Source organism: Myodes glareolus, chromosome X (genome assembly GCF_982192425.1).
Source record: "Myodes glareolus chromosome X, mMyoGla1.1, whole genome shotgun sequence".
NCBI lineage: Eukaryota > Metazoa > Chordata > Mammalia > Rodentia > Cricetidae > Myodes > Myodes glareolus.
In genome coordinates this window covers 19,086,130-19,105,878 of record NC_142053.1, presented here as the reverse complement: position 1 = coordinate 19,105,878, position 19,749 = coordinate 19,086,130, and the positions used below count along the sequence as shown (strand labels likewise).

The 19,749-nt window shown below is 40.5% G+C and overlaps 1 protein-coding gene across 4 annotated transcripts in view; it reads left to right on the top strand.

Moving 5' to 3' along the window:
- Positions 1 to 19,749, top strand: part of Sage1 (sarcoma antigen 1) — a 52,833-nt gene that overhangs the window by 19,602 nt on the left and 13,482 nt on the right. For all 4 annotated transcript variants that reach the window (XM_048457765.3, XM_048457763.3, XM_048457764.3 and 1 more), the window contains exons 3-9: positions 4,803 to 4,952; positions 5,773 to 5,862; positions 6,104 to 6,287; positions 6,547 to 6,675; positions 10,189 to 10,352; positions 13,694 to 13,846; positions 17,428 to 17,560. In XM_048457765.3, coding sequence (XP_048313722.3) covers positions 4,803 to 4,952; positions 5,773 to 5,862; positions 6,104 to 6,287; positions 6,547 to 6,675; positions 10,189 to 10,352; positions 13,694 to 13,846; positions 17,428 to 17,560 — 1,003 coding nt within the window. The remainder of the gene's footprint in view (positions 1 to 4,802; positions 4,953 to 5,772; positions 5,863 to 6,103; positions 6,288 to 6,546; positions 6,676 to 10,188; positions 10,353 to 13,693; positions 13,847 to 17,427; positions 17,561 to 19,749) is intronic.

Here is a 19,749-nt window from a genome sequence, read left to right as displayed (position 1 = left end):
GCCCCACAATCTGTAATGACTCCATTGTCTGTTCTCTCAAAGGCCAATCCTTATGTCTGACCTCCATGTCCCTGGCAGATCGTCGGTGACCAAAAGTAATAATACATTGCCTGCCGTGTAAAATTTAAAATATTCAAGTAGCAGCATTAAGAAAAACCCTTTGTGGTAGCATATACATTTAGTTCTAACACGTGGGAGGCTGAGACAGAAAGAACAGGAGCTTACCTGGATTATATTAGACTATGTCCTATTAGCTTTGCTAGCATATTTGAAAAGATTTTATTCTTTAATTACATAAACGTGTGTCTATAAGTGGGTATGTGCCTATGAGTCCATATGCCCTCAGAAGCCAGAGGACGATCCTGCGGAGCTGGAGTTACAGGTGGTTGTGCGCTACCACACATGGCTCTTGGAATCCAGCTTGTATCCTCTACAAAAGCAGTATGTGCTCCTAACCACCGAGTCATGTCTCCAACCCTTTATTAGTTTGTTTTAACCGAACATGTCTCAGAGGGTATCATTTTAATACAGTCAGCATGAAATGAATACTGAGATTTTGCATTATTTGGGGGAGGAGACTCTATTCTCAAAACCGCATGTGTAGAGCTGGGGAAGTAAGTCTGTGGTAGATTCCTTGCCTAGCACGTGAAGATCCCTGGCTTCTGTCCTCGACACCATGCACAGCTCCTAAATGGATTCCATTCTTCTGTCACATCTTGATTTTGACTATGTGCATTTCAAGTGCTCCGTAGAGTAGCCACATATTGCTCTACTTGTCACCATTGCTCCTTCCACAAAAGAGAATCAAATCTCACCTCTTCCTTGCTTGTTCAAACAAAATAGAATGATAATGTACCTAGTTGGGTGGATTGTTCTGAGCCATTATGAAGCATGAACGTACTTTGTGAGCATAGTTCTGCAAGAATATGGAAGTGCCGGGCAGTGGTGGTGCATACCTTTGATCCCAGCACTTGGGAAATAGAGGCAGCTGGATCTCTGTGAGTTCTGGGCCAGCCTGGTCTACAGAGTGAGTTCCGGGACAACAAGCTCCAAAGCTATAGAGAAACCATGCCTTGAAAAACCATATATATTATATCACACAAGAGTAGACTGTCTTAGAGTAGAGTAATTTGAAAGAAATGCCTGGTTGGGGCTACAGCTTGGTGGTATAGGGCTTGTCCAACATGTATGATGCCATAGGTTCAGTTCCCAGTCCAAATAAAAGAAACTTCTCCACATTAAGGGTTGTAGCTCAGTGATAGAGTGTGTACTTAATATTCAAGAGACCAGAGTTTGAATATCTGTACTTTAAAAGAAGAAAAAGACACATTAGCTGTCCTGGATTGAACTGTGAAAACTATAACCTCAAGCAATGAATGAAGAATATTAACATGTACTTTCTCCTGCTGTTTCTTTATAATGGCTTTTTAGGAAGGAATTAGTTATATTAATAGTGTTTTCTAAATTTTTAAATTCTTATCTTCTAGCCCTTCTTCTTTATGGAAAACGGATATAAGGCCATTTACTTTTTTTTCTTGAAATAGGATCCAGGCAACTATCAAGAAACCTATTGCTTTCCACACATTGTAGCACTCAAGTATGGAATGACATTAAAATTTTTTCATATTGTCCAATTCAATATAAAGGCTAAAAATTGACCTAAAACAGATGTTAGATATTTAGACATTGAAACCATTTGTGCAATGCTTTCAAGCTATGCTATGGAAGGAAATATTAAGGAGTAAGTATCCTGACAAATAGGTGTGTAAGTCCGGTAAAAGGCAGGATGCGTGCATTCTTTTAAGTGCCAGAGAGTTGGTCCCCTCTGTCAACTCCTTTCTTAACCCGCTGCTGGCGATCAAACCCAGTGCCTCGTGCATGCTAGGAGAACAGTACCTTTGTCCTACATCCCTGTTGGTTGGTCTCCCTATTTTGTTTCTTGTTTGACTGTTTTTGGGATAAGCTTCCTGTTTGTAGATTAAGCTGGCTTCAAGCTTTCAGCCCTGCCTCAGTTTCCCGAGTGCCGAATTACAGCTGTGCACTAGCAAGCCCAGCTGCCCGTTAAAATTGCTAATAGTTATTGGCTTATTTATGTATTTATCCGTGTGCCTGGGGGGGGGAGGGGAATGCGAGCATGCCACAGCGTAGGTGTGGATATCAAAGGACACCTTTCAGGAGGTGTTTCTCTCACCCCATTATGTGGGTCTCAAGGATTGAACTCAGGTCATCAGGCTTGGCAGAAGGTGCCTTTACCAGCAGAGCCTGCCCCTCTCCCATATTTATTTTTTAAATTTATTTATTTATTTGTGTGTGTGTGTGTGTGTGTGTGTGTGTATCATGGCACACATATGCAGGACAACGTTGGCCGTGGGCCTTGAGCTCAACCAGCGAGGCATGACGGCAAACACTTTTCCACTCTGAGCCATCTTGCTCCCTCCTTTTGAGCTAAGTCCAGCTTGGCCTTCGGTTTCACTTGTAGTCTGGTGGCAGTGTCTCCACCATATGAGTGTTGGGCTTCTAAAGCAGTCCTACCACATTGGACAATATTGGTGAGTTTTAAAATGATTTCCAAATTAGAACACTCATTTCTCTTTAGTCACACCTGTCCTGTGGCCTTTTCCGAGTTCAGCACTTAATATAGGTAGAAAGGTAAATTTATAGTGTCACTAATACTGCTGAGCGAAATAAGGATTCCATTGTTCGTATTTTCCCAAGCTGGAAACCCAAACCTAACGCATGACCCCTTTGCCCGCATCCATCCCAGTAAATTTGGCACTGAATCCGTCCAGCTCCACCACCTCTTGAAGTTCTTCACTAGTCTGCGATCCCCTCTCCTTTTCGCCACCCTAGCCCAGGCTGCCGCCCTAGCCCAGGCTGCCGCCCTAGCCCAGGCTGCCGCCCTAGCCCAGGCTGCCGCCCTAGCCCAGGCTGCCGCCCTAGCCCAGGCTGCCGCCCTAGCCCAGGCTGCCGCCCTAGCCCAGGCTGCCGCCCTAGCCTAGGCCTTCGCCCTAGCTCGGGCTTTCTCACTTCTCTTAGCTGCTGCCACAGCCTCCAAACCAGTTTTCCTGTCTCAAGCTCCAGTCTTTCCTCCACCCCTCAATTTAGTCTCCAGCTCCTAGCAGAGCGATCTTGCTAAAATGCAGATCTGATCACATCACTCCCCTAATTAAAAAGAACACTGAGTTCTTCTTCCCAGGGCTGCAGATGCAATCCAAAGTCCTGAGTGTGCTGTGCAAAGCGTTTAATAGTCAGAGCCCAAATTATCCCATTAGCCTTGACTTCTGCCATATATCCTATCCAGAGCACTAATAATATTATTAGTGCTTCTCCAGTAAGGTCATCCTTTTAGGAACTGTTCTCTTCTTTTGATGGTCCTTTCTACTTCTCACATCAATGAGACATGTCATTTTTAGGCTTGTCCTAATGTCCTTTCTCCCTTCACACTGTGCTCATTTGTTCTTTTAGCCTCTGTGTCTTATTGTGCTTTGAGAGACGAAGAGACTACAACAGTGTTTGCTGTAGTTGTATTGATAATGGGCACTATGATTACTGGGTTCATCTCTGTATTGCTTGCTCTTTGGGACTCTAACTGTAACTGCCCTGGTTAGTGTACCTTCAGAGTTCAGCTTATCGTCCTTGCCCTCAGGATCCTCCAGACTCAAGTGACTGACATTTGGTCTTCCATGTGGCCAAGCTGTGCCATCTGCATTCACCTTCACTGACACACTCCTCTGTGACTTACTAAAAGCTGCCACCGCCGTCTTTTGACTTCTCTTCTTGTACCTCACTGTTGCCTTGTTTTTATAGTCACCGCTGACCGGGCAGGACAATCCTTTCCTTCCTCCAATTCTGCAGACTAATTAATCACAGCAACAGTTGGCTGTTGACCTTGAGGTTTTGGCTCCTTGCTGCTATTTATAGCTTCTGGGGGTGTCTAGAAGCTGTTACTTCATTGCAAAACCTTTTCTTTTCCTTCTTATTCTAGATTCGGGACTTTCTGAATCTTTCATTGTCCCAACGGGATTGTCTCCAAATAAATATGGCTGTTTTATTTATTTACTGATTGATTGATTTTTAACTGTGTGTGTTTATGTGTGCTTGCTTGTCTGTATATGTGCCACACATGTATGCAGGTGCCCCCAGAAACCAGAAGAGATTGTTGGTCTCTAGGAACTGGAGTTACAGCTAGTTGAGAGTCCCCCCCCACCCCCGTATATGTGCTGAGAACCAAACCCGAGTCTTCTGCAGGAGCAGCAGGTGCTCTTAACTACTGAGCCATCTCTCTAGCGCTCTATGTGCATAGTTCTGTATTGTCATTTAAAAGGGAAACTATTGCACAAGAAGAATATTAGTTATCACAATTCCAGTAGCTCAGACCCTCAATGCCCTCCCTCCCCCGCTCCATCAAGAACAGTACATTTACAAAATAATTGGTGTTTACTCTGCCCTTATTCCATGCTCATCTGCTCATTGCCACCATTAAGATGAGGGGGTTGATGTGTGTGTAGGTTTGGCTGAGCCTGAATATAGATTACCTTCTTGAAACAAAGCCCTCCTGCCTGCTGTAATGAATGAATGTATTGTTTGCTTGACTTCTTTGCTTTTGATCATTAAAGTTAGTAGAACTTTTGCAAAGTGACTGCTTACTTTGGTTCCACTTGAATAGTTGAGATATAGAATGGAATTAGTTTAAAGAGGGATTAATTTGTCAGAGGCTCGATACTGTGTTATTTAGTCCTTATTTGCGCTCTATCTTATTTGTTGTATAATTGAGAATTTCTTTGTCAATGTTTGCTTTCCAGGCTGGTTGGAAGGAAAATCACGCCACGTTCATGAACGAACTGAAAAATCTTCAGGCTTCTGGACTGACTACTCTTGGTCAGGCTCTAAGATCCTCATTTGATTTGTTAAATCTCAATAGATTAATATCTGGAATAGACAATTATGGACAGGTAACAATTTTTGAGTGAGTACAGCTAATTTATTTTGATGACTTAGGGTAAAAGTGCAAAATTTAGGCAAGACTTGTGCTACCTGTAGTGTCAACCAGAAAAGAGGTTCATGCACCTTTTAGATGCACATTCCATAAGAATCACAAAGCAAAGCCAACTTTTTTGGTTCCTTTTTTTTCTTTTTTCTTTTGCCCTGGCTATCCTGGAACTTGCTGTGTAGACCAGGTTGGTCTCAAACTCACAGACATCCTCCTGCCTCTGCCTCCTGAGTGCTGGGCTTAAAGGTATGTGCCACCACAGCCCAGCCCCGATCAACTTTTTTTTGATTCTTAAACATCAATTCATCAATGGATTTTACAATAAATACAATTTCTTATCATTTGATGATCAGAAATCTGAGACTATGCTAAGGTGCTGCAAAACGCTGGAAGGCGTCGATTGGAGACACTCTTCTGTCTCTACTTCTCCCCTCCTCCCCGCGCACCCCAGATCTAATACAAGACTTTTAAAGCTCTAGATAAAAGAAGGGGTCAGAGAAGCACTTGCTGCTGCCGCCTTTGTCCTTTTCTATCCTAAACGCTCTGCGCAGTATCCACAGACATGTAGTCCAGGCTGCAGAGCGTATACCGCAGGTGTGCCCTAATCTGTGCCAAGATTAGAACTCAGGTGAATGGGTTCATGAGTATGGGTGAGGCTTTGATGTCTTATTTATCAAGGGAAACTTTGTCATGTTTGAGGGATCATTGGCAAGGCAAATGTAGAAGTCTAAGTACAGTTGTATTGCTTCACCCAGCTCTAATGCTTTTTAAATGTATTTTAGGGGAGAAATCCGTTTTTTTTAGAGCCGTCTATTTTAATTACCATCACAGATGGAAACAAGTTAACAAGTACTGCTAGCGTTCAAGAAGAGGTGAGATATAATTCTTTTTTAATTTTATCTAAATAGCACAGAACATACAGCTATTTCTGTGGGAGGCATGTATTTCCAGTTAAGAATAAAGTTTGCCCAAATCTATCTTGGTACTCCTTGAGAGATGGCTTAATTCTGTAGTGTTCCATGAAAGCGAAAGTGAACCCTTTAACTCTTAACTCTTGCTTCTTGTTTTTATACGGGTTGTTATGATGAACCTTTCCAAATTTTGCCTTATCAGCTTCATCTTCCTTTGAATTCTCCTCTGCCTGGAAGTGAACTAACCAAAGAACCTTTTCGTTGGGATCAAAGGTTGTTTGCCCTGGTGTTGCGCTTGCCTGGAGTGGCTTCCACTGAACCAGAGCAACTAGGGAGTGTACCAACTGATGAATCGGCCATCACACAGATGTGTGAAGTCACAGGAGGTAACGGCTGCTGTTTCAGGTTTCCGAAGGAAGAATTTGGGGTAGGAGAGTATAGCCCTTATTAAATGCCATAGCGAGTCTTTGATTGCTTGCCTTTGCAGTCTGTGAACTCTGCTGCTTAGTGTGATCATTCATACCACGTTCCTGCTAATGTAGTTAGGATTGTTCTAAATCCTATTTTAGGCTTTCAAATACTTGTATTATGAACCACTATTTGATTTGATGAAACTTGTGTTCTTTATTTTTCTCTCTGGCATAGGTCGCTCCTACTGTGTAAGAACACAAAGAATGTTGAATCAGTGTTTAGAATCACTAGTTCAAAAAGTGCAGAGTGGTGTAGTTATTAATTTTGAAAAAACAGGGCCAGATCCGCTTCCTGTTGGAGAAGGTACAGTAATCATTTTTTAAGCAACAATATTTCTTTACCATAATGTACTGTGTGGAAGAATAAAGACATTAAACACGGGGCAGTGGAATCTCTAGCATCCTTGTGCATCCCAGTCATCTTGAGCATCCATCTAAACAACTAATGTTTCATCTTCGCCCATGCGTGTGTTAGGTGGTCAAATTCTCGCAACCTCCATTTCATGTCAAACATTTTCCTAAGAAAATTATTACTTTTTCTAACCCTAGTTTTTGGTTAACACTGATTCATTTGTCAATCTCCTCCCAAAATATTTGGATATCTAATATGATATGGCAATTGAGTAATGATCTGATTTGGCGCTTGTGATCACTAAATATGCTAAAGTATCTTCATGAAATCTCTGTTAAGTCAGGTGGTGGTGGCGTACACCTTTAATCCCATCTCTTGGGAGACAGAGACAGGTGGATCTTTGTGAGTTCGAAGCCAACCTGGTCTACAGAGTGAGCTCCAGGACAGGCTCTGAAGCTACACAGAGAAAAACAAACTGTCTTGAAAAGTACAAAACAAAACAAAAAAAGAAAGATAGAAATCTCTGTTAATTACCATTCCACAGCAAAAGAGTGTGAATGTTTATTCAGAAACTTACAGTATTTTGTAAGGTCGTATATTGATATTTCTTGACCATTCTTTAACTGCAGAATGTTTTGTTTTCTCTTCAAATGAGATCTTCCAGAAAATTTGGCATGTAAAAATGCAGAATCATTGACTAATTTTGCATAGGGAAGTTAAACCATAGTGAAGCTCCAGATGGTTTGTCAAATGGATGTTTCTGAACGGGTTTCAGAAGGATCAAGGGGCTACTAAATGACACTATGGTGATACCACACAGGGCTTCCTTAAACTCTGTTCTCTGTTATTGCCTCTCCATTGTCTTTGCTTGGGTGTGCGCACACACACACACACACACAGCACGCCATACCACACCACACACATAGCACGCCATACCATATGACACACACTCAGCACTGTGTCACACCACACACATATATACAAACACACACACCCCACACTGTACCACATCACACACATGCACACAAACACACACACCACACTGTACCACACCACATACACAAACACACACACACACACACACACTGTACCACACCACACCACACACATACAAACACACAGCACACCATACTATACCATACACATACACATACACATATACCACACTGTACCACATCACATTCATACACACAAATTCAGCACACCATACCACATCACACACACACAAACATACACTACACTGTACCACACCACACACAAACACACAAACAGCACACCATACCACACCTCACACATACACACAAACATATGCAGCACACTATATCACCCCACACACATACATACAAACACACACACCACACACAAACACACATATACACACTACACTGTATCACACCACATACAAACAGCACACCATGCCACACCACACGCATACACACAAACATACGCAGCACACCATATCACCCCACACACATACATACAAACACACATACCACACACAAACACACGTATACACACTACACTGTACCACACCACACACACACAAACACACACTACACTGTGCCATATACATATACACACACATACAAACACACAAACACCATACTGTACCATACCACACATACACACACTACATTGTGCCACACAAACAGACATACACGCAGGCGGATCTCTGTGAGTTCGAGGCCAGCCTGGTCTACAAGAACTAGTTCCAGGACAAGCACCAAAGCTACAGAGAAACCCTGTCTCAAAAAAAAAAAAACAACAAACAGACATACACACACAGCACACCATACCGCACCACACACACACACAGGCCAAGAGACTGAGAGAGAGACCTAGAGACCAAGAAACTGAGATTTCATTATTATTATGCATGGTGTTTTGTTGCTCTGATTCCCTTTGGTAAGGACAAAGGGATTCGCTATACATGGCAAAAAGCGACACAGTTTTGATCTTGTGTTTCTTGACCTGCTTTACTCTTTAGGTTTTTTATCCCTTTGAGAAACTGTTGAAAAAAATCTAGATTCCTTTCCCGGGAGAAAAGGATTTAAGCCACACACAGAAAGTTTTATGCCTAATTTCAGGAGTTTCTTGGATTCTTAAGATAAGACTATTTTAGCCAGGCAGTGGTGGTGCACGCCTTTAACCCCAGCACTCGGGAGGCAGAGGCAGGCGGATCTTTGTGGGTTCGAGTCTAGCTTGGTCTATGTGAGTGAGTTCCAGGACAGGCTCCTAAGCTACAGAGAAACACTGTTTCAAAAAAAATAAAAAAATAAAAAGAGATAAGACTATCTGCCAAAGGAGACTGGGACCTCACAGTATATACTGAATCAACCATACAGTGAAGGGTATGCTGTAGTGCTGGCCACTGACTGCCCACCCCATTTTGTATTTACTGCCTTAACATGAACGGGAAAGGAAACGCTAGCTGCATTTGCTGTCACATAAGAAGCTCAGATTTTCTTTCTGTTGCCGATTGTTCCACTTTGTTCAGAGTTCTGTAGAATCAAAGAATCTGATAAAAGAAAGTAATACTTTGCTCAGAAAGATGGGCATTCCCAGCATCGTGTGCCCAACTTTAGAGGGATTCTCAAATGTTATTTCTATGTTTTTGCTAGAGCCTGGTGAATCCCTGAAAAATCTCCTGATCTGAAGTGATTAATTACTTTTTAAAAATAATGCCAAAATAAGTAAATCAAATCTTCTGTTATTTAAGAAAATTGACACCCAAGTAACTAAAATGTCCTCCTAATTATAATTTAGACTAGCAAATCATGGCATAAGTTTTTTTTCCCCCCGGAGGGGGCAAAAAAGCAAGCTAATTTAAATAATCAAATAATTAAAATGCATTAGTGGTGTATTCCTCTGCATTATATGTGATCAGATTATATAGAATTTTGATGGTGTATGGAGAAAATGGGGTGAATTTTTTCACAACAACCTTGAGCCATTTGTTTTATATTCCCCACTCCTAGGTATACATAGATTATACCACCAACACAGTCTCGAGTTCTGAGTAAATTTAGAAAGCGTATGTTTTGTTTTGGGGGTCATTGACTGTAGAGCAAAAATGGAATTTATGATCTATTTTGCGGGATCCCAAAGATGTAAAAACTATCCCAGAGAACAAATGATTTCAGTTGCCTAACTTGGTAAATAAATTCTTGAAAAATGACCATTGTATTGTGATGTGCTTAGTTTTTGTGCCCAGGTCTCACTAGTTTTCCACACAACTTCATATTTTCATAGTACATTAAGAATAGTGAGAGTCATTGAGTTCAAGGGCAAATTAGATTAACATTGTCTCTCTCTCTCTCTCTGTCACTGCCTTTTCCTTCTTTCATTTTTCATAAGCCATACTTTTTATTTCAGTTTGTCTTTTGCCTGAAACTGAAAGTTGTACACAAGAAGATGAGTAGCTGTAAAAACAGTCATGCCTTCTGTCCCGTATTTCTCTTGCAGACGGACTGATGGATCTGTATAGGCCGAGCAACTTGTTTGCTGCTCAGCCATGGCACAGCTGTCATAAACTCATCTATGTGCGACCTAATTCTAAAACTGGTGTTCCTGTTGGACACTGGCCAATTCCAGAATCTTTTTGGCCAGAACAGAATTTACCTTCACTAGTAAGTATTATAAATGAAAAGGGTAAGCATTGATCTGGGTTTTTAATTTTATGACAATGAAGTTTTTGAAATAGCTCCAGACTTTTAAGCTGTGCCACAGGCAAGTAGACCCCCACTCTTTTGGTTCACATCTTTTATTGAAAAGCTAGTTCTATGCCTTAAAGCAAAGGAGGAGAATGGCCTTTATTTTGTCATACTTTTTAGTCTTTTGTACTGCTACCTTTGCCATATGGATGTTAAAGTATTGCTTTTATTTACATTTTTTTACATTTATTTAGTGTGTGTGTGTGTGTGTGTGTGTGTGTGTGTGTGTGTAACCAAAGTTTGAAATATTTTTTAAAATTTTATTTTTATAGTTTATACAGGAAATTATTTTGGATTTGACTATTTTGATACATTTGAAAGCAAATTAGGAGAGCATTATTTTAATGTTTTCTTCCTCCTAAAAGATACATTTTTCCAAGTAACATTTGCATTTATTTGTTTATTTGTTTGTTATTTGCTTTTCTTGTTTTGTTTGTTTTCGTGGCAATCTTGAGAGCTGAACCTAGGGCTTCACACATTCTCAGCGACTATAGCCCTGTACTGAACACGTCGTCGTGTTTTCTGTGGACAATATGATGAAAAATAAGGGAAGACTGGTTTGTGCGGTCGATATTGCTTCAAGGCATGAAAATGTAAAATCGGGCAGTTGGCAGCTGCTCTCAGTGATGAAAGCAAGAGAAAACTGTGAACAAACAGCTGTCTTCTGCCCTTGAAGGGAAGTGCAGATAAAAATATGTGCACTCCTATTTAGATACACTTTCATTTCTTCCTTGCTGGTTCCTTTCGGTTACCTTAGAGTATTATTCAGTTTTCAAAATTCGCTTGCAAAGAAACAGGCTTCCTTATGCTATTTTCACACATGCTTCATTTTGGTCGAGGGTCCTCTGTTCCTCTTCAGCAGCCCTTTGCCCTGTCCTCATGTTAGCCTTTTGCTCCCAGCATTCCTCCTTCTATTTTAATAGCTCCTGTATTCTGTTGCCTTCCCCACCTTGCTTCTTTAAGGCCTCTTATTTCCCCATCTGATGGGCCTCCTAGTTTCCTGGCCCTTACCTACCTAGTTCTCCCATCTAGATATGCATATTTAACCATTAAAAAAACTGGGGTTCATTATGAGAGAGAGCATATGTCTTTCTGAGCCTGAGTTACCTTGCTTAATAAAGTATTTTCTAGTTGCACCCATTATCCTACAAATTTGACAGATTCATATTTGGGGGATGTTTTGAGACAAAATTTCTCTGTGTAGCCCTGGCTGTCCTGGAGCACACGCTATAGACCAGGCTGGCCTCAAATTCACAGACATCCACCTGCTTCTGCCTCCCAAGTGCTGGGATTAAAGGCGTGTTCCACCACACCTAGCGACAGTTTCATTTTTATGGCTGAAATTCTATTATGTATCATTTATCCATCTATTGATACACATCTCTATTGATTCCATGTTATTAATCAAGGCACTTCGGTTTCATTTGAATCCACATTTTTTATTTTTTCCTTAAGAAGGGCTCTCACATTGTAGTCCAGGCTGGCTTTGAACTCACAGTTGCCCTTACTCAGTTTTACAAGTTCCTATAGTCAGTCATGCCCTGGTAAGCCGTTTACTTTTGTTTTGTTTTGTTTTGTTTTGTTTTTGTTTTTTTGAGACAGGGTCTCTCTGTAGCTTTGGGGCCTGTCCTGGAACTAGCTCTTATAGACCAGGCTGGCCTTGAACTCACAGAGATCCACCCGCCTCTGCCTTCCGAGTGCTGGGATTAAAGGCGTGCGCCACCACCGCCCGGCTGAGCCATTTACTTTTTAATGATTAGTAATTATGTAATGCTTAGAAAATTATCTATAAGCAAAGGTTTGTCTTCTTGTAACTGCATTTAGTAGAAGAGGATTGGATGCTATTGTTACTCTTAGTACCAGATGAATTGGCTATTTTTCAGGGATGGTGTTTAGGAAAACACTCTGCTCTTTGTCCTCAAGGAAAGAAGACCTGAGCAGTTCCTGTGTGCTCCGTGGCTAAAGATGGGGAATACAACCATAGCATTGCTCCTCTAGTGCACGACTTGCCTGATTCAGGTTAATTTGCATTTTAGGTTCTAGCAATTTCCACAGTGACTTGTATTTTCTCCCAGGCTACCGGTTTGGGCTCTTAGATTTGCAGGAGAAGTCATGCGAGGCTCAAAGAACAGACATCTTTTAATCGGCTTCTGTGGGTGAGGAAAAATATTCCTCTTCTCTCTCCCAGGGCTCCGAGGTGGCAAACCTGTCAGCTCATCGCCCCTTCAAACCCCTTTAGTGGCAGATTTATTTCATTGTTGCTAGCAAGGGGATTTCAGTCAGATGTTTATTGATTTTTTTTAAAGATATTCAGATCTAAGAAATCAGAGACAGTTCACAAGACTGATTAAAACTGAAGGAAAGGAAAGCTAAAATCATAGAAATTTTCCAGTAACTTATTCACAGTTTGCGTTACCATTCCCCCTCATGTAGTTCACTCGAGAGCCGTTTTTGTCAACTCTCAAGCATCTTCTAAGTTTATAAATGATAATGCCAAATGCATTCGTTTCCTCTTTGCATAAAGGAAGCCAAGCTGCTTTCATCGTGCTTGTACTAGCCTCCCACCTTTCTGAGCCCCCCCTTCTCTCAGTGGTGTTCTTTAGTTAGACAAACCTGGTGAGAAAATCGCTTCTCCCTTAGTCTACTGTGGTGCCCCAAACACACCGGCCTTTGAAGTTTCACCAAAAGCACCCTCAGTTTCAGCTATTCAAAACAAACCTGTGGGTATGAGCAGTGCTATAAAGTCCCTGTGAGGCCCTGAAGTTGTGACCAGGGTATCACAGTATTATCATTGTGTATGTTGTCCTTCCATACCTTTGCTGTTTTTCCGTTTGCTTCTTAGCCTAAACTCATTAGAAAAGTTCAGAGGTTCTCCTTGTCCAGTGGTATCTCAATTATCTAACCTCCTGATACAGAAGACCGACACTCAGGAATGCTTAAAGCTCACAAAATGGATTTCAACGTGAGAGTCCATCATATGACCATAAGGGTTACTTTAACACAATCAACGCAGTTATTACGTCACTGCAATTCTAGCTCTGCTTTAGGTCATCTTCCCTCTTCCAATCCTAAGTAGGGGTCAGAGGGAAAGAACTTGAGTCACCGCCCCCATGGTGATTCTTAAAGTTCTAGAACTCTTCAAATACTAATCTGTATCTTAGTGATGGTTTGACAAAAATGTAACAGGGCTTTCAGAATGGTTATAATTGTGAGTTTGCTTGATATCTGATTATATTTCCTCCTTTATTTTTTTTTAGCCTCCACGAACATCTCATCCTGTTGTGAGGTTTTCCTGTGTCGATTGTGAACCAATGGTTATAGATAAACTGCCCTTTGACAAATATGAACTTGAACCTTCTCCCTTAACTCAGTACATTCTGGAAAGAAAATCTCCTCATACTTGCTGGCAGGTACCTATCCTTACCTACTATCCAAATGTCTATACTCATTCTGGGATCTGGGAATTGGTTATAAATTGGGGGGGGGGTCTAGAGAGATAACTCAGTAGTTAAGAGTGCATACTGGCCAGGCGTGGTAGCCCACACCTTTAGTCTTAGCTCTTGGAAGTTCAAGGGTAGCCTGGTTTACAGAGGAAATTCCAGGACAGCCAGGACTAATAAGGGTCTGGTGAGATGGCTCAGTGGTTAACAACACTTAATGCTCTTGTGGAGGACCCAGGTTCAGGTCTCAGCACCCATGTGGCACGTGGTAGCTCACAGCTGTCTCTAACTCCAATTCCTGGGATCTGGTGCTCTTCTTGCCTCCATGAGCACCAGGCATACATGCGGTTTACATACATACATACATACACACATACATACATACAGGCAAGAAAAACACACATACACATAAAAACAAACAAAATCTTTAAAAAATAAAAACTAAAACCTTTACAAAAATTATTTTAAAATGTTTTAAATTTGCTAATAATTACAGTGTATTTTTAAAAGGCTATCAAATAAACAACATAGTCAAGAGAATAATTTTAGAAAGGTATGAAATATTAACATACTATATATTGCCATTTATGGAAGTAAAATCTAACAAAACCATGCATTTGAGGAGCTGGGGTTAGGTAGACCCGTTCTTTTCTGTTTCCCAGGTTAGGAATCATTAAGCTATGGGGTGTGATTTGATTAAGGTATGAGCAAGGCTCAGCTCTTATTTTGAACTTGACAAATGAGAAGTCCTGTATATTTGGGGCCAAGAAGCAGAAATCTGAGCTTCCCTTATGTATGAGTATAAGGCAATGAGACAGCAGTGTGGTTAGTAGAAGCCTCACTGATAGGTCAACTGGGATTTTGAGATGAGCAAGTGCAGGGTACCATTCGCTCGCTCTTCTAAGTGCTGTGCTGCAATCAGAAGGATCTGCTCATGGCTTAATAGATTTGCCCGTGGATTTGACTTGTAAAATTCTAGACTTTTGAAAGTTGTGACTTTTTTATTTGGATACAAAAAAAAAAAGCTCCACATTACAAGGATATACATTCTATGACTGAGCTATAGGACCACTTATCAGTCAGTAATTTTTAGGTTCTCTTGACACAGGGAACACTTTCAGACACTCATCTGTTTTGTTCTAAAATGTGAGATCACTGGTGCACTGTATCTATAAACTACTTTAATTCTCTCAAGGTACTAAGGCTAGTTCAAAAGAAAAGGAGCAAGTTTGAGTCAAGGATGTGAAGGGGTAAGAAACAAAATTTCAAAACTACAGGGTGGTGGTGGCATGTGCCTTTAATCCTAGCACTCAAGAGACAGAGGCAGGCAAGTTTCATGACAGCCAGGATTGTTACACAGAGAAAATCTGGTTCAAAAAGAAAAAGAAAGTTAAAAAGTTTCAGAACTACAATATTGAACAGAAATCAAACAAAAAAGATTACCCATTGTATACTTGTACTTTTCTATATTCAGACAGCTGAAATTAACTTCCTCCGTCAGAAGGCGGAATAGTGTTTCCTCCTGAGGGTTGCAGGGTAGTGGCCAGAAAGGGAAGGAAGGAGTTGCCAGTCTTGCTGGGTTTCTTGACGTTGATCGTTTTTCTGGAATATTCACCAAGCCATGTACTTGTTTACCCCTAAAATTCTAGAAATATAGGCAAAAGAAGACTAACTTCTTTTGAATAGTTTGGTTTGAATAGGAGGTTTGAATTTCTACAACAAAATTAAATAAAATTACAAATCACACCTTTTCTCTCAAATAAACTTTCACTCTACACAGCATACTCCTAAATCTTCTTCAAAGAAACCTGAGAAATCTGTCCTGACTATTCCACAACCTCTCAAATGTCATAGTCTTTGTCCTGACCTTATACTAATCTGATCTGATTGATCAGTGGGACTGAATAAGAACAAATCAGGACCGAGGAAATTTCCTAAGACCTTAATAAGAAGGTATTCTAGAGCTGGGGGAAGGCTCGCTCAGGGGCTTGCCCACATCTGCGAGGACCGCAGTTCAATCCCCAGCACTCACTGTTTTTTTAAATGCTCATCAAGAACGTGTAGCTGTCCTTCCAGCCTAGAGAGGTAGAGACAGGGGACCTGGAGTTCTCTGGCCAGCCCGGCCAGCTCAATTGTTGAGCATCAGGTTCACTGAGAGATCATGTCTCAGAACATAAGGTGGGGAGCAATTGAAGACAATGCACAGCATTAACCTTTAGGCCTATACACATGTACATACATGTGCACTTATACATACATATGCTTCTGCGCTTACACACACACACACACACACACACAGACACATTTTTTTTTATTTTGCACGATGCATCATTTCTCCTTAGGAAACAAAATACACTCTATTTTATTATAGTTATCTGTTTAAAGTTTGAATTGCAACAAAAATCTGGGAATCATTTTTAGTACTAACGTTTTATGGAGTCATCAATTACGTAAGAGATTTTTTTCCTTTTTCTTTCTCTTATTTTTGTTTTTTGTTTGTTTGGTTCTTTGGTTTTTGAGACAGGATCTCACTATGTAGCCCGGGTTGTCCTGAAACTCACTCTGTAGACCAGGCTGTCCTCGAACTTGCAGAGATCTGCTTGCCTCTGCCCCCAAGTGCTGGAATTAAAGATATGTGCCACAATACCCGGCACATTTTCATAATAACTAGATTTAAGAGGAATTTCCTGAACGGTAGGTTATATAGCTATTACAGAAAGCTAGCATGGTGAAGTGCTGTCATTAAGGAGTCCTACCAAAGGTCTTTGGGAAGCATAGAACCAGGCCTCTAGAAGCTTATACTGGTGTCCTCATTTGGGTCAGGGTCTAAACAGGGAACACAGAGAAAGCATGGTGACTGGAGGACTCTGGCACAGCAAGTGTATGGAAGCTGGCAAATAGTACATACCAACTCAGGAGTACCAATAAATAAATCAAACAATGGTTATGTGAATATAACCGATGTTCTAGTCTTTTAAGTTGATGTAGCCAAGAAAATGCGTTTGGGATTGAAGTGAAGCATCTCCTTGCTGACTCAGAAAGTTTGCAATAGCTTCTGTCTCGTAATAGGTTATAATTACTTATCGAGTGAAGAATGACTAAATAAGGAAACAGCAAGACTTAACAGCAGTATGCATGAGGACTCTTTATGCAGTCTTTTAAATGGCCTTTCTTTTTGGAATGTGTGCTTTAGGCATGCAACCACAGTCCCTTTTTTCTAGGTCTACTGTAATCATGCCTTGTTCTTTTGGGAAACTGGCATTCTTAATACTATTTCAGCATCATTTTTTCATTATACTACCAAGTGTATTGTTAATGTGTCCTGTGGCCTCTGAGTGGCTATTGTATCACCTGGTTTAATTTGTAATATAATTGAAAAACTATAATTTGAATCTGCCTATTTAGCATGCTATTTTTACATAACCCTATGCAAAAATACCTAGTCTATTTTCTGCCTTGCTGGGCCACAGATGTTGCTGTGGAGTGCTGCAGAAGTTTGGCTTTACAGAAAATAATGACTGCCATAACTGTACATTTCTTCCTGTTCTTAGGTGTTTGTCACCAGCAGTGGAAAATACAATGAGCTTGGATATCCATTTGGTTATTTAAAAGCTAGTACGACTTTAACTTGTGTAAACCTCTTTGTGATGCCTTACAACTACCCAGTTTTACTTCCTCTTTTAGGTGAGTAAAATGTGCTACTTAGTCACCTTTAAAATATGGCAAAAAAATACCCAGTAGATAAGAGATTAATGAGCAGTTCAAACTTCATTGAAGAATAACCAATACTAGCGCAAATAAATGTGTGAAAACTGATTTGGAAAGATAGAACTTGGTTTTCTTTTGCTTTCTTCTTGTTTTGCTTATAAGTGAATTAGATGAGATACCTGACCTTAGCGGTTCTTCACGTTGCAAACTCCATTAGTCACCCTCTCTTCTCCAGTTTTGAGAATCTTGGCTTTTCTGTAGATGAGTTTGAATGCCCTCAGAAAAGTAGATGGTGTGTGCGCGTGTGCGCGTGCACGCACACTTAACGTAAGCATGTGCGTATGTGTGTGTGAAGGTCATAGGTCGATGTCAGATGAGTTTGTGAATCATCTTCCGCTTTGGTTTTTGAAACCCAGTGTCTTGGTCTATGTGGAACTTGCTGAGTGGCTTTTCCGTGGGTGCTGGAACCCTAAACTCAGGTCCTCATGCTTTCACCGCACCTCCCAAATGACCCGGCTCTCTAGCTCCAAAACTAGGGCTTTTATTGGAGAGGAATTTGGTGGCTTTCTTCAGACTTCTGTGAGGCTACTGACTGCATTCCACGCCTTTCTCCATGGAATATTACGTACTTTATAAGCCTATGTTTTAAGCAGAGTGAGGAATTAAGGTACAAGAGTCAATTCAACTAAGCAGGTTTAGAAGTTACGAATTGATTCCATGACAAAATTCTAAATGGCTAAGCTTAAGTAGCCATTACTCAATGCTGTTAAAAATGTGTATGGAGATGTTTACTCTTCATTTGGAGAGCGGTATCTTTTTAGAGTAATATACTTCATTACATCCTTCTAGTTGTAAAGTTTTGAGGGTCTTTTTGGGGGATGTGAGGGTTTCTAAATTTTTGCTTAAAAGATGAAGCCTTTAAAAACATTTGATTGCAGTACTACTATTAATGTACGATGTATTTAAAAGGCAGCATTTAAGTTCCTAGTTAAGAAATTTGAAAGCAGGTCATCATAAATATATCAGCATGGTTGCTTTGTATAGTTCAGTTATTTTGTTTCTTAGTCCAGCCTGAACATATGTTCTTTCTAAGAGTATAGGCTGTATGAGAGAGGACGGTAAAATTACAATAAAGGGGCAGGGGAGATGGCCCAGCCTTTAAGAGCCCTTGCTGCTCTTCCAGAATACACAGGTTCACCAGTTTACAGCTACCTTGACCTCCAGTTCCAAGGAATATGATATCCTCTACTGGCCTCTGAGAGCACTGCAAAGCGTGATGCACAGACATACATGTTGGCAAAACAACCAGATGCCTAAAATAGAAATAAATAAATCCTTCTTAAATTACTAATAAAATGTGTCTCTATTTTATGTATTAATCTATCCTTTTTTTCAAATATGTCCTCAATTCCCACAAATACATAGTAAAGACAATTGAGTAATCTTCATTTAGACTGTTGTTATTTTTCCGTTTTTCAGTGTACTTTTGATCTACTTTATTGCACTAGGGTTGGCATACAAAAGCTACACATATTTAATCTTCAGTATGCATAAGTGTACACCAATGAAACATCACTACAATTTTTGCCCTAAACACATCCTATTCATGTCTTTCCAAAGTTTCCCTTTTATTATTATTTTTTATAATGAAAGTAAGATCTATTCCCCGAGTAAAATATTCATATACAAACCACTCTTACTGACTATTGGCACTGTGCTGAAGAATGTCATGCAAGGAAACAAAGGAGACCCAGGAAGACAAATAAAACATGATAGTGCTTACATGCTTCTTCTCTATCTTATTGTACTGCTATTGCCAGCTGGCTCAAGCTCTCTATGTGGACAAGGATGGAAATAGTAGAGAGACTTTTAAATGCAAACAGATCAGATAAACAGAATAAGTAATACCTTTAGTTTTTATTTTCCTTTTAAGAATTTATTATTTGTGGTGGGAAGAGCGATGCTGGAGAGATGACTCAGAGGTTAAGAGCACTGACTGCTCTTCCAGAGGTCCTGAGTTCAATTCTTAGCAACCACATGATAGTTCACAACCATCTGTAATAAGATAAGATCTGGTGCCTTCTTCTGCTCTGCAGGCATACACGCAGACAGAACAGTGTATAATAAATACATAAATAAATAAATAAATAAGCGAGAATTTATTA